Here is a 14,498-nt window from a genome sequence, read left to right as displayed (position 1 = left end):
CCCCCCCGTGCACACGCACAGAGCTCTGCAGTTCCTGCTGGACGTGTGCAAGAACGTGCACAAGCCCGCCGCACCCCCTCTGCAGAGGCTGCAGCCCCGGCACACGGGCACGCACACGGACATGCACGCACATGCACACGCGTGTCCCCCTGCAGGGAGCCACTGCAGCCCCCGCTGCAGCACAGGCGCAGCCCGCAGACGCTGCAGCCCGCGTACATGCACCCCCGACTGCAGTGCCGGGACACATGTATGCACATGTATGTGCGCTCACGCACATGTATGTACACGCACAGCTCCGTCTGCAGCCTCACAGCACACATATGGGCATGCACGGACATGTATGTACACGGCTACATGCACACATAGGATCAATTCCCCCTCTCCCGGCTGAAACTCCACCCCCCAGCAGCACACGGGGCCGTGTCACCGGGGACACAGAGGGGACACGCGTGGCACGTGCTGGGGACGCACCGGGGACATGTGGGGGACGTGCCTCTCCGCAGAGCTGCGTTCAGGGACACACAAACATGCACAGGGGGGAGATCCCCCTTCACCCAGCCCCCTGCCAGCATCAGGGCGCCCCTGGTCCCCGTGCCCGGGTCACACTGGCGGTGCCACCGCCGCAGTGTGGCACTGGGGAAGCCCCTCTGTGGTTCCTGCTGTGCCATGGGTCACGTCAAGCCCTGCCAGCAGCTGTGCTTACAGCGTGTGCACATGGATGGATATTATTTGGACACTGGGGGGCTGTGGTTGTCCCCCCCATGTGATTGTGCACATCCACACGTGCTGTGGTCACATACAGGGGTGGCAGTGGTGGTCCCCCTGCATGGCTGTGCCCACATATATGTCTGTGTTTATACATGTATGTAGCCATTCTCACACACACACAGAGCTGTGGTTGCACACACACGTGTCCAGGCTCACACACACATGTGGTCACATTCACACACGTGCATGGCTGTTCTCATATTCATAACCATGGCTGTACATGTGTGTGGCTGTGCTCACACACATACACAACTGTGGTTGTACACATATACGGCTGCACTCACACACATGACCACCTTGATACACACAGAGCCATGTTCACACACGTATGACCATGCTGACATACACAGAGCCATATTTACATACACACGTGTGACTGTGTTCACACACACACAGAGCCATGTTTACACACATGACAGTGCTCAAATACACTGGGCTATGTTCACACACACACGTGACCATGTTCACACACATGACTGTGCTCAAACATACAGAGCCATGTTCACACACACACACACACGTGTGACCATGTTCACACACATGTAGAGCCATGATCACACACATGGCAGTGCTCAAACACACAGAGCCATGTTCAGATACACACGTGTGACCATGTTCACACACATGACTGTGCTCAAACACACAGCCATGTTCAGACACACACATGTGACTGTGTTTGCACACACACGGAGCCATGTTCACACACACACGTGTGACCGTGTTTGCACACACAGAGCCATGTTCACACACACACACGTGACCATGTTTGCACACACACAGAGCCACGTTCAGACACACACACGTGTGACCGTGTTCATACACACACGTGTGACCATGTTCACATGCACACACAGCCATGTTCACACACACACACACACCACCACAGGTCCATATCCGCACACACGGGTGCCGTATCCGCGCCGTGCCCGTCCCGCCCGGCCCGGTGCCGGTGCCGGTGCCGGTGCCGGTGCCGGTGCCGGTGCCGGTGCCGGTGCCGGTGCCGGCGCCGGTGCCGGTGCCCAGCCCCGCTGCGGCAGGCCCACGTGCCGGCCGGCGCCCGCCCGCACATGGCTCTGCAGCACGGAGGCTGCTGGGGCTAAAAATGGAGCAGGGCGCACATGCCAGCGCCACGTGACGCGCATGGAGAGGGCTCCCCGCGAGAGGAGGAGGAGGAGGAGGAAGAGGAGGAGGAGGAGGGAGCCCGCTCACATGGGCTGGCACAGATGCCAACCGGGCCGCTGGCCACGACGCCGTGGCCTCTGCGTGACCTGTGGGTTGGGGGGGCTGATGGGGGTGCCCCCCCCGCCGCACTTCCTCACACGTTTGACCTTTGGGAAGGTCAAACATGGGGCGAGGGGGAATGGGAAAGGGGAGGAGGGTCCCCGGGTGGTGGGTCTGAGGGGGGGGATCTGGAGGCTGAAGGAGTTCCCGGTGCTGTCCCGCCCCCTACTCCCCTTTGCCCGCCCCCCGTGGGGTCCCAAGGCTGCAGAGGGAACACAAACATCAGCACGTGAGACCTTGGAGGGGGGGCAGGTGACAGGGCTCCCCACCTGCCGTGGCTGTTCCGCCTGGGGTTGCTCCCCAGACCGACCCCCCACGATGAACACACTGGGGTCCCCCCTCCCTCAGGGGTCCCGCACCCCTTTTGCACCCCCATGTCACAGTATCACCCCAATTTCTGGGTCCCTGAATGCTCCTGGGGTTCTGACACTCCCAAGCCCTTTCCTGTAGCCCTGTACCCCTGAATCCTCGTGGGGTCCCTACACCCCTCGATCCCTTTTTGGGTCCCTGCAACCTCCTGGGGTGCATTTATCCCTAAATCCTGCATGTCCACGAATCTGTGCACTCCTGTTCCCCCAAATCCTGCAGCCTCCTGGGGGGTTCCTGTATCCCCAAACCCTGCACCCTGCACCCCTGCATCCCCAGAGCGTGCACTCCCTGGGACCTCTGCCCCCCAACCCTGGTCTGCCCCATTCTGCAGTGCCAGGACACCGTGGGGTGCCCCCCCTGCCTTGGAGTGCCCCCCCTGCCTTGGGGTGCCCCCACCTGCCGTGGGGTGCCCCCGCCCGGGGCCAGGCCTGCCTTGTTTACCCAATTTTTCCTGTTCCCGGGGAGGGAGGACGATTCTGGCAGCGGGAGCTGCTGCTCCAGCCAAGAGCCAGGGGCCGAGCCAGGGCTGCTCTCAGCAGGAAAACACCCCCAAACCACCCCAAACCCCAGCCCTCCAAGCACTCTCCTGCTTCCCCCACAGCAGCACTGGGGCTCCTCTCCCACCCTTCCCCCCCAGTGCCACCAGTGGGGACCGATGAAAGGGGGGTCAGGGGTGCAGGACCCCCAAATTGAGTGGGACCCAGCACCTCTGGTTGCCCCCCCAAAGTACAGTTACGGGTGGAGAAAGTGAGGTTCGATGTGTGTAGGGTGACACGGGGACACCGCTGGACGCAGTGTCCCCAAACCCACAGGGCAGCTGCAGCCCCACGGTGCGGCTGGGGGTGTTCAAGTGGGGCTGGGGGTGCAGGGTTGGGGACCCTGTCCCCTGTCAGCCCCCGGTGTCCAGCCTGGAGCCCGAGGGGGTGATAGGCAAGAACGAACCCCCGTCCCCGGCGGAGACGCCCCCCTTTTCCTGGAAAAGGTTCAACAAGGTAAACAAGGCTCCAGCCCCGAGTAAAAATAAACCCTCGGCACGCAGGCGCCGGGCGGGAAGCGGGGCGAGCGTCACGCGGCACGGCCACGGCACCGGCACCGGCACCGGCACCGGCACCGGGCACCCCGCATCGGGCACCGGCCCCACCCCGCGCTCCGACCCCGGCCCCACCGCCCCGGTGCTGCCTCCTGTCCCCCGGAGCAGCGGCAGGGGAAGGAAGTGCGGGTGGATCCCCCGTGGGGCTGTGGAATTGGGGAGGTCCAGGGGGTGCAACTGGGGGGACACGGCATGGGGAGGGCAGGGGCACAGTTGATGACACGGATGGGGTGACGTGTGTGTCCCCCCGACCCTCCGCGCACCCCACGGCGGGTGAGGCTACCCCGGAGGGTCCTGGCTTGACAGGATGGGGCAGACCTGGATTGAGGGGTAGAGACCCAGGGAGGTGCAGGATTTGGGGGTGCAGGATACAGGGGAACAGGATCTGGGTTTGCAGGGGCCCCAGGAAAGTGCAGGGAAGCAGAGTTTGGGGGTGCAGGATTCGGGGTTTTGGAGTGCAGGACACGGGCGTGCAGGGTTTGGGGTTGCAGGGGTGCAGAGATTCGTGGAGGTGCAGGATTTAGGGGTGAATCTGGTGACATGTGACGACCTTGAGGGGCGTTCAGGTTCCCCCTCCGTGCCGTGGACTAGTTGGCACGGGCACTGCCGTGATGGGGTGCACAGGGAGCTGCGGGAAGCCCCCCGAGGCACAGACCCAGCCTCTGGGGGCGTTCTCGGCGCTCGTCAGCTGCAGTGCCCCGCTGTCCCGGTGGCTTTGGTGGCCCCTCTCCCTCACCCTGCTCTGCATGGGTGGTCCCAGAGAGGGGATATCCCGGAAATATCCCAGCTGTGCCCAGTCTAGGGTCCCTGCTCACAGCACTTTCACCAGGACCCCCCGTGCCGGCTTCCCAGCCTCATGACGGGACCCCACAGAGAGACCCCAAGAAGTTTGTTCGTCCCTCCCAGTCGCAGTCCCGTCCCTTCCAGCCCCAGTCCCGTCCCGGGGATTCCTGGAGGATCAGGATTTCAGGCGAGCATCACAGGCGCCGTGTGCCGCAGCGCCGTGCGCGGGGATGTTTTCCCAATCCAGACGCGCGGCTGAGTCACGGATAATCACCGGGAACGTGCCGGGAGGGGAACGAGGAGCTGCGTGGGGCCAGGGGCACCTGCACGGTCCCGGCACGGCCCTGCGGGCAGCCGGGTCCCTTCACCCCAGGACCGGCGTTCCCCCCGGGTCCCCCCGGGTCCCCCCGTTCCCGTGCCAGCCTGGCCCCACACATCCTTCCGGGAGCCGCGGCGGTTCTCCCGGCCGGAGGTGCCACGGCACAGTGCAACCGCCCCGTGACTCAGGGCAAGGGCATGTCGTGTGGGGTGTCAGGGTGTTCCCACTGCCCCAGTGCCTTGGGGAGCCCCAAAATCCGGGACCACCTCCAGCAACCCCAAGACACTCCCTGCTGAGGGGTGGCCTCGTCACCCATGGGGTGCCAGGGGGTCTTTGGGGTGCAGAGCTCTGGTGTCCCTCCCGGGGCACTTCGCACAGGCGGAGCACCAGAGGCCTCCCCTCCTGTGGGATTAGCAAGGAGGATTTCCCGATGTGCGCTGGCACATCCGTGCTCTGCTCCTTCTCCTCCTGGCTGGGGGCCAGGGCAGCGCCCGGCACGTGGCACCCGGGAGGTGCTGGCACCCCCAAAACCCTCCCCGCGGCGGGAGCAGGAGCACCCATGGAGCCTCCGGTGCCACCGGGCTGGGCTGGCCCCGGCCGGCGCCGCGACCCAGATCTGCCACCAACTCTGTCCTGGCACGGCGCTGCCGCAGCCCCCGCGGCAGCCGGGAGTGGGGCCAGGCTGGGACGTGGATGCCAGGCACGTGCCACAGCGGGCACCCGCCGTGGGCAGCGTGGGGACAGCAGGGGCTGGGCAGGGGGACATCGGGAGGGGGCAGCGGGCAGGGGCTGTGCCCAGGGCTGCACCGTGCACAGGCATCCTTGGCACCGAGGGGGGCTGCGGTGCTGGAACTGAGCGGGTGGGCACAGGAGACGGTGCCATGTGGGTGACAGGGGTAGCTGGGTATCCCCAGTGCAGGGGACAGTGCCACGCAGGGTTACAGGGGTGCCTGGGTGTCCCAGTGCTGTGCGGGGTGACATCGGTGCCCAGGTGTCCCCAGGGGAAGGTGCCACACAGAGTGACAGTGCTGTGCCTGGATATCCCCGCTGCTGGGGACAGCCGGTGCCGCGGTCAGGTGTTCCCAGTGCAGGTGACAGTGCCATGCAAGGTGCCAGCGCTGCCAGTGCCGTGACCGGGGGTCCCCAGCGCGGGGGACAGTGTCGTGCCAGGTGACAGATGTGTCAAGTGCTGCACCCAAGTGTCCGCAGTGCAGGGGGGGGACAGCGCTGCTCCCGGGGGTTCCCGGTGTAGGGACCGTGCTGCGCTGCGTGACGGGGGTACCCCGTGCCCCCGGTGCAGGGACCGGTGCGGGGATCGGTCCCCGCGGTCCGTCAGGCGGCCCCGGTGCGAGGGTCCCCGCCGAGCCCGGGCTCCCCAGCGGCGGCGCGGGGCCGGGGCCGCCGGCGGAAAGTGTGTCACTGGGGCACGAGGCTGTCCCCGGGAATCACATGGGGGAGGCGGCGGCGCCGCGTGCAGCCCAGTGCGCAGCCGCGGCCGGTGCGGGGGGCGGCGGGGCGGGCGGCGGGCGCACAACAGCCCGCACCGGGCGGCGGCGCGGCACGGCTCGGCGCGGCTCCGCTCCGGGAGGCTCACGGGGCCAGGACAGGATGGCGGCCCCCGAGGCCGGTAGCACAGGTCAGTGCCCCGCCGGAGCCCCCCACCCTCGGGACCACCGTGCGGGCACCGGCACCGGTCCCCAGCACCGGAGCAGATCGGGGGGCAGCGCCCCGGGACCGCGTCGAGGGGCTGCGCGCTGAGACCGCGAGTTGGAGGGGTCCGGACACGGGGACCGAGGGGTCCCGCACGCCCGACTGGGCAGGATGCGCACCGGGACCGCGTCCCGGAACGGGGCTCCGTCCTACCGGGACCGGGGGGTCCTGCAGAGCGGGGTAAGGCTCGGACAGCGGGGCCGGGGTGTCCCCGGGAGGAGGGTAGGGAGGGCTGCGCGCCGGTACCGGGTGTCTTGCACACCGGGGCGACGTGAAAACCGGCACCGGGGTGCTCCGGTGGTCGGGGTAGAAGGGATGGAGACCGGACTGGGGTGTCCCGAACGCCGGGACGTGCTGGACGCGGGGGTAGGAAGGTTGAAAACAGGGATCGGTGCTCCGGAGTGTCCCGGGCAGCGGCACCGGAGGGAAGCGCGGCGGGACCCGGCCGTCCTGGAGACCGGGACCGAGGATTCCCGAATGCCAGAGAGTGCTGGACGCAGGGGTAGGAAGGATGAGAACCGGGATTGTTATCTCCTGGGCAGCGGAACCGAAGGGCAGTGAAGTGGGTCCCGGGCAGCGGGACCGGAGTGTCTTAGGAACCGGGACCGCAGGGCAGCGCACAGCGATCGGTGTGTCCCGGGCGGCGGAACCGGTCAGGGTGACCGGAGGGGACCGCGGCGGGAGCGGGGTGTCCCTATCAGCGGCACCGGGGCCACGGGGACAGGGCAGCCCGTGGACGGCCGAGGCGGTGCCGCGCGTGTCGGGGCTCCCCGCGCACCGGGAGGGACGGAGGGGGGACCGGAGGCGGTGCCCCCCCTCCCCCGTGTCCACCCCCCCGCACGTGTCCCCCTCCCCGCCGCTGCCACGTGCGGAGTTTGTTTTCCCCGCAGCCCCGCCCCGCCCCCTCCCATTGGTCGGCACATGACATCAGTGATGACGTCACGCACGGAACTGGGGACGCCGCCGTTCATTGGGGGGGGAGCTCTGTCTCCGGGGCAACGAGAAGGGGCGGGGCGGGGTCTGGCCAATGAGAGGGAGGAGGGCGTGGTAAAGCGTGAAGGGGCGGGGTTTAGGGGGGCCACGTGCGGCCGGAGCACGTGGGGCGGCGGCGTGAGGCCGCCTGAGCTCGGGGGGGGCTGCGGGGAGGCTGTGTAGGGGGGTTCCCTCTGTTTTGGGGTCAAGAAAGTTTCCCTCGCTCTGGGGCAAGCCCTTAGAGGGAATCCCCGCACCCCAACCCCTGAAATGAGTGTCCCGAGGCTTTGGGGTGCGGGGATCCCCCGATTATTTTGTTGTCTTGGCAGCGGGGGGTCCCCAGGATCAGCTGCCCTGGAGGTGGGACCCACTGTCCCCAATTCGGTGACCCCCTTTGGAGGAGGTTCAGTGAGGGGGGATGGTGACAAGCTGGCTCTGGCGCGTGGCATCTGTGCCAGCGGCACCGTGTGCGGCGGGAGACACATGGCCCTGGTGATCCCGTGTGTCCCCGACATCACCATCCACGTGTCCCAGCCCGGAGTCGTGTCCCGGTGCTGCTGTCCCTGCCCCGTGAGTGGGGTGACAACAGCTGGGACTTCAGCCAGGGGCCACGCGTGGGTCCCCCCCATGCTGCTTCCCACTTTTGGGGGTCTTCACACAGCTCTTCAATCCTGCAGTGGGGATGTATCCCCCCAGTTGGGAGGCTGAGCTGGGAGCATCCCGATGCCACAGGGGACTGCACGGGGAGCACCCCAGTGCCCTGGGGGGCTGCACCACGGGGGTCTGCGCCGTGGGACTGTCCCGGGAGCTGTGGGGCTGGAGCCTGCCTGTGCTGCTGGCATGGAGCCAGGAACGGCAGGAGTAACTCCTGTGACCTCCTGATTTCACCTCTCCGGAGAGTTCCCAGCCCACATTCCTCCTGCAGGCAATTCCGGGGTGCCCTGCCCGTGTCCCCAGCCGGCACGCACCCGGATAAACCCGGCTGTCCCCGTCCCACGTGGGGCCGTCGCCCGTGGCAGCCGGTGGGTGCGGTGCCTGACTCAGGGTGGGCGGCACACGTGCGGCGCAGCGGGATATCCACGGATCCGGGATGCATCCGGGGTGCTTCCCGGGAGACCCCACCCCGCGTGGGGGCTGCGATTCCCCCCGGGGGGCTTCTCCCCTTTCCCCCGCGCTGGGGGAGGCTCAGCCTGGTGTAGCTCAGTACATAAGTGGCCCACGGGGATGCCCACGGATCCGGGATGCTTCCCTATGGATCCCACCCCACCTGGGGCTGCAGCCCCCCTCCGAGGGGCTTCCCCCTCCCCAGCTGGGAGAGGCTGAGCCTGGCACAGCTCAGTGCGTGTGTGGCCCCGCGGGATGCCCACGGATCCTGATTGCCGATGGATTCGGGGTGCTTCCCTGGGCATCCCATCCACCTCCGGAGGTTCCCACCTCCGTGAGCCGGGGGAGGCTGAGCTCGGTGCATGAGCGGCTCCTTCTCTCCGCAGGTGGGGTGATCAGCTACGTGGGCTCCAGCGGCGCCTCTCCCACCCGCACCAGCCCCGTGTCCCTCTGCAGCGACAGCTCCAACAGCAGCTCCCAGTCGGGCTCGCAGCCCTTCCCCACGTACTTCCCACCGTCGCCCACCGGCTCCCTCCAGGATTCCCGCGCCTATGGCGGAGCCACGCTGGCCCCCCATGAAGACGGCTCCCCTTCCTCCTCCTCATCCTCCTCCTCCTCTTCCACCTCCTCTTCCTCGTACGGCTCCTCGGTGAATTTCCCCGGGGTGCAGCCGGTCCCCGCGGACGAGCGGCGCCGCAGCTCGCCCAGCAAAGCCGGCAGCACCGTCACCAGTGAGTGGGGCTCGCGGGGGGGTGGCGGGGGTCTCCCCACCCCGCGGCGGGCACCCCTGGAGCCCGCTGACCCCCGTCCCCCCGCAGAGCTCAACGGGATGGTGCTGCTCTGCAAGGTCTGCGGGGATGTCGCCTCCGGCTTCCACTACGGCGTCCACGCCTGCGAGGGCTGCAAGGTACTGGGATGGGGCCGGGGATGGGGCACGGAGCTCCTGTCACACTGCGGGGACCCCCGGTGATTCCTCCCCCTCGCCCCGCAGGGCTTCTTCCGCCGCAGCATCCAGCAGAACATCCAGTACAAGAAGTGCCTCAAGAACGAGAACTGCTCTATCGTCCGCATCAACCGCAACCGCTGCCAGCAGTGCCGCTTCAAGAAGTGCCTGCTGGTCGGCATGTCCCGTGATGGTGAGCTCGGAGGGACCCTCGTGACGTCCCGAGCCGGGGATTCCCTCTGCGGGTGGGATTCCCCGTGCCCAGGCGGTTCGTCCCTTCCCGGGATGTATCCAGGGCTGTACAGCCCCTCTGGAGCCGGCTCCCCCTGCCTGTGCTGGGTGCTGTGCCTGTCCCACGGGATGTGTCCCCCCTTTCCTGGGATACCCCATATGTGGGACTGCTTGTCCCTTTCAAAACTGGGTGCCCCATGCCCAGAGCTGAGTCCCCTCCTGGGATGGATCCCCCATGGCCAGGGCTGTGTATCCCCTCCCACGCAGGGTCCCCCAACATTGAGGCTGTATGTCCCTTCCTTGGATGTGTCCCCCCCATGCTCAGGTCTCTACATCCCCTCCCGGGATGGGTCCCCCTATCTTCAGGGCTCTATGTCCCCTCTAGGACCGGCTCTTCCCATTTTTAAGGCTGCGTGTCCCCTCCCAGGATGGGTTCCCCCCATGCTCAGGGCGGCGTGTCCCCTCCAAGCCCGGGGGAGGGATGCAGCCCCGCTCCCGTCACCCCTGACTCCTCCTGGTGCAGGTCCGGGGGGCGGGAGGCGGCGATCACCGCGCCTGCTGCCGTTGATGTCCTCCTAACACCGATGTTCCCCCTCAGCCGTGCGCTTCGGGCGCATCCCCAAGCGGGAGAAGCAGCGGATGCTGGCGGAGATGCAGAGCGCCATGGGCGGCATGGCCAGCGCCCCACCGCCGATGCCGGGGCCCGGCGAGGGTCCCGCCGCGGGCGGGGGCCGCGCACCGCCCCCCGGCCCGCCGCCGCTCGCCCCCCCCGCCTGCTTCTCGCAGTTCCCGCAGCAGCTGACTCCGCCCCGCTCGCCCAGCCCCGGCGGGGCCACCGAGGATGTCATCGCGCAGGTGGCCAAGGCTCACAAGGAGATCTTCATCTACGCGCACGACAAGCTGGGACCCCCTCCCGCCTGCGACAGCGGTCTGCTGCGCTGGGACGCGCCCCCCGCCTGGGCTCCCGGCCCCCCCGAGCCCCGGCTGTGCCCCGCCGCCTACCCCGAGCCCCCGGCCCCGCGGGGATGCCCCTGGCCCCGCGGCCCAAAGGACGTCCTGCCGGTGAGCGCCCGGGGGCTCCCGCTCCCCACCCCCTGGCTATTTTTAGCCTCTAATCACATTAATCCCCTTGTCGGTGCCCCCCTCTCCCGTGGCGGCAGAGCCGGGGGAGCCCCCGGTGCCCGCTGACCGCTGGTCACCCGCAGGCGTGCCCCATGAACAGCCACGTGCCCGGCCGCAGCGGGCGCTCCGTGCAGGAGATCTGGGAGGATTTCTCCCTCAGCTTCACCCCCGCCGTCCGCGAGGTCGTTGAGTTCGCCAAGCACATTCCCGGCTTCCAGGCGCTCTCCCAGCACGACCAAGTCACCCTGCTCAAGGCTGGCACCTTTGAGGTACATCCCGGAACGGCAAGGGCTCGGTGGACGGCATGGTGCATTGCCTGTGCTCCATGGGCTGGCATGGAGCCCCAAAACATGGGAACGGTGGCCCAGAACAAGGCAGGAGTCCTTGTGGTGTTGCAGTGCCCCATATTTGGGAGCCACGGCGCCCGTGGCACTGCCTGGTGCCTCACGGCACTGCAGTGCCCCACATTTGGGATCTGTGACACTGAGCACGGTGTCCCTGTCATGGCACAGTGCCCTGTGGACTGGCACGGAGCCCTGCAGCACTGCAGTGCTTCACAAACAAGAGTTGTGGCATGCAGCACAGTGCTCCTGGCATTGTATAGTGCCTCATGGCACTGCAGTGCCACAATTTTGGGAGCTCTGGTGTGGAGCATGATGCCCCTGGCATGGCATAGTACCCCATATTTGGGAACCACGGACTGACACAAAGCCTCATGGCACTGCCCGGTGTCCCATGGATTGTAATGCTCCACATTTGGGAATTGCGACATGAAACACAGTGCCCCTGGCATCGCCCAGTACCCACGGCATGGTACCCCACATTTGGTAGTCGTGGCATGGATCACAGACCCCATGGCGTGGCACAACACCCCCGGCATTGCCCGGTGCCCCACGGCACGGCACTGCCCTACATTTGGGAGCTGTGGCATGGAGCCTGATACCCCTGGCATGAAGCGTGGTGCCCACGGCTCTGCCCGGTGCCCCGTCCCATATCCTGCCCCCGCCCACAGGTGCTGATGGTTCGCTTCGCGTCGCTGTTCGACGTGAAGGAGCAGACGGTGACATTCATGAGCCGCACGCGGTACGGGCTGGAAGAGCTGTGGGCCATGGGCATGGGAGACCTGCTGGGGGCCATGTTCGACTTCAGCGAGAAGCTCAGCGCCCTCGAGCTCAGCGATGAGGAGCTGGGGCTCTTCACCGCCGTCGTCCTTGTCTCGGCAGGTGGGCACGGGAGGGTTCGGGGTGTTTTGGGGGAAGACTGAGGAGTTTGGGGCCGGGATCAGAGAAGTTTGGAAAAGGATCAGGGAGTTTGGGGCTGGGATCGGGGGGTTAATGGGGTGTTTGGGGCATTCAGGGATGGGATTGAGATGTGGCATTGAAGTGTTACCGGGGGAACTGCAGGGGGTTCAGTGCTGGGATCGGGGTGATGCTGGGGGGATCAGGGAGTTTTGGGGCTGAAGCTGGGGTGTCTTCTCCCCTCCTCTGACCCCCTGGTCCTCCACAGACCGCTCGGGCATGGAGGACACGGCCTCAGTGGAGCAGCTGCAGGAGACGCTGCTGCGGGCCCTGCGCGCCCTCGTGCTGAAGACGCGCCCGGCTGAGACCTCGCGCTTCACCAAACTGCTGCTGAAGCTGCCGGACCTGCGCACCCTCAACAACCTCCACTCCGAGAAGCTGCTCTCCTTCCGCATCGACGCCCAGTAGTGGCCCCCGGACCCCCCCGGACCCCCCCGCTCACCCCTGTACATACACCACAGCGGGGGGACACACAGACTTCCCCCTCCCCACCCCGGGGCAGCACCGACCCCGTGGCGCCCGTCGGACTCGCAGGGATTCACCCCAAGGTGGGCGCCAGGATGCTGGGACCCCCCACCCCAAACCGGGCACCACCCCCACGGCTCCGCTGGCAGCGCCGGGGGGTCCCCTCGCCCCGACACCCCCGTTCTGGCGGCCGGGGGTGGGACGCAGAGGCCGGATCCAGCCGCGCTGGGGGGGTGGGTCTTGGCGGGGGGTGGGGTTTGGTTGGTTGTTTTTTTTTTTTTCATCATATATTTATTACATAAATATATAGTAAAATAGACCAGCAACAATTACCATAAAAATATCTTTCTTTAAAATCCTGACCAAAACACAAAAGGGTTTAAAATCGCACGTCACAGACTGTGATTGTCACGGGGGCTCCGCAGCCCCCCGGCCCGCGCCCCTACATTCAGCGACGCCGGCCGCGGCCCCCCCGGCACCCTGCATAGTGGGGGACCGCGCGTGGGGCGCGCCGAGCCGAGCCGGGCCGTGCCGGGCTGTGCTGGGCCAGCTGCTGGCCGGGCTCGACGCCCGCGGACAGGGGCAGCTCCGGGAGCCATGAGGTATGTGCTTGGGGAGGGGGCCGGGGGGCGCGGGGACCGGGGGGGACGCGGGGCGGGGGTGGCCCGGGGGAGGTGGCGCAGGGGTGGGGGGCACCGGTGTGGCCCCCCGGGACCGACGCTGGATGCTGGACGTGCGATGGCGACGCGAGACGGAGACGCGGGGACGGCCCGGGGGGGCGCGGGGGGAGTACAGGGTGGGGGGCGTGCGGGGGACAGCGGGTGGGGGGGGCCGGGCTGAGCCCCCCACCCCGGGACAAGCTGCCCCAGGGCCCCGTGTGGCCGCTCGGGGAGGGTCACGGGGGCTGATTAAGACACGTCCCGCGACGGCGCTGCCGTGTCGCGACGGGAGCGCGCGGTGTCACACGGAACGCGCGGGCAGCGCGGGGCACCAGCACCGGCACCGCAACGACATGGTACGGCCACGGCACTGGCACGGCCACGGCACCGGCACCAGCATGGCCACGGCACTGGCACCGGCATGGCCACGGTACCGGCACGGCCACGGCACCATGCCGTCATTGCACCAACAGGAGTTGCCACGGCACTGACATGGCACGGCCATGGCACCAACACGCGTGGCCGTGGCACCGGCATTGCACCGACGTGCCTTGCACTGGCACCAACATGGCACAGCCACGGCACTGGCACAACACCAGCGCGCGTGGCCACAGCACCGGCACGGCCACGGCACCAACATGGCACGGCCACGGCACCAACATGGCACGGCCACGGCACCACCGGGCGTGGGGGGCATCACCCGGGGGCCGCAGCCCCGCCCGTGGCCCGAAGGCACGTGTTGGGGCCGGTGCTGCCAGGGATGGGGGGCGTCCCCCGAGCCCTGTGTCCCCCCAGTGCAGGCGTTAGTGTTGGGCTCCTATTGCACCGCCCTCAGCCGGTGCTGCCGGGACCCCCGAGCCGGGCCCCCCCACAAGCCGGGCCCCCGGGTGGGGGTTTAAGACATTTTGCACCACCGGCGCTGGTACTTGGGGCTGGGGTGCCCCACTCAGGGCACCCCGGGGTGCCACAGCCCCGCTGTGCCCCCCAACCCAGCTGCAGGGGGTCTGGCGGGGCCCCCCAACACGACCCCCATGGTTGGGGGAGTCAGGGGTGTGGGGGGAGCCCAGCCCGGCCCCCTGTGCCTGTGGGGGGGACGTGTCTGGTGTTGGGATTTTCTGCTTTTAAACGACCCGTAAAAAGATTTTTTTTTTAATTACAAAAATTATATATTTTATATATATTTATATATATATATATATATATTAGCTTAGGTGGGCCCGGCCTGCCTTGCCGGCCACCCCCCGGCCCGCACCCCCCCTCGGCCTCTGCCTGAGGTAAGAAAAAATTCACAAACCTAAATTTCGGGGGGGGGGGGTTTAAAAAGGTGATAAAACCATTCCCGGGTGCCCCCTCGCAGCTGTGCCCCCCCCCAAAGCCCCCTGTG

The 14,498-nt window shown here is 67.2% G+C and overlaps 1 protein-coding gene across 1 annotated transcript; it reads left to right on the top strand.

Moving 5' to 3' along the window:
- Positions 1 to 6,044: 6,044 nt before the first annotated feature.
- NR1D1 (nuclear receptor subfamily 1 group D member 1) lies at positions 6,045 to 12,688 on the top strand. Its single transcript, XM_063403775.1, has 8 exons — positions 6,045 to 6,246; positions 8,783 to 9,127; positions 9,215 to 9,303; positions 9,388 to 9,532; positions 10,169 to 10,632; positions 10,776 to 10,961; positions 11,705 to 11,915; positions 12,199 to 12,688. Exons 1-8 carry the CDS (start codon positions 6,060 to 6,062, stop codon positions 12,396 to 12,398), a joined length of 1,827 nt encoding a protein of 608 aa, XP_063259845.1. The 5' UTR covers positions 6,045 to 6,059; the 3' UTR covers positions 12,399 to 12,688.
- Positions 12,689 to 14,498: the final 1,810 nt, after the last annotated feature.

The sequence above is a fragment of the Prinia subflava genome, chromosome 8 (assembly GCF_021018805.1).
Source record: "Prinia subflava isolate CZ2003 ecotype Zambia chromosome 8, Cam_Psub_1.2, whole genome shotgun sequence".
In the NCBI taxonomy this organism is placed as follows: Eukaryota; Metazoa; Chordata; class Aves; order Passeriformes; family Cisticolidae; genus Prinia; species Prinia subflava.
Note: the sequence above shows the minus strand (reverse complement) of the source record. Positions and strands in the feature narration are given on the sequence as shown.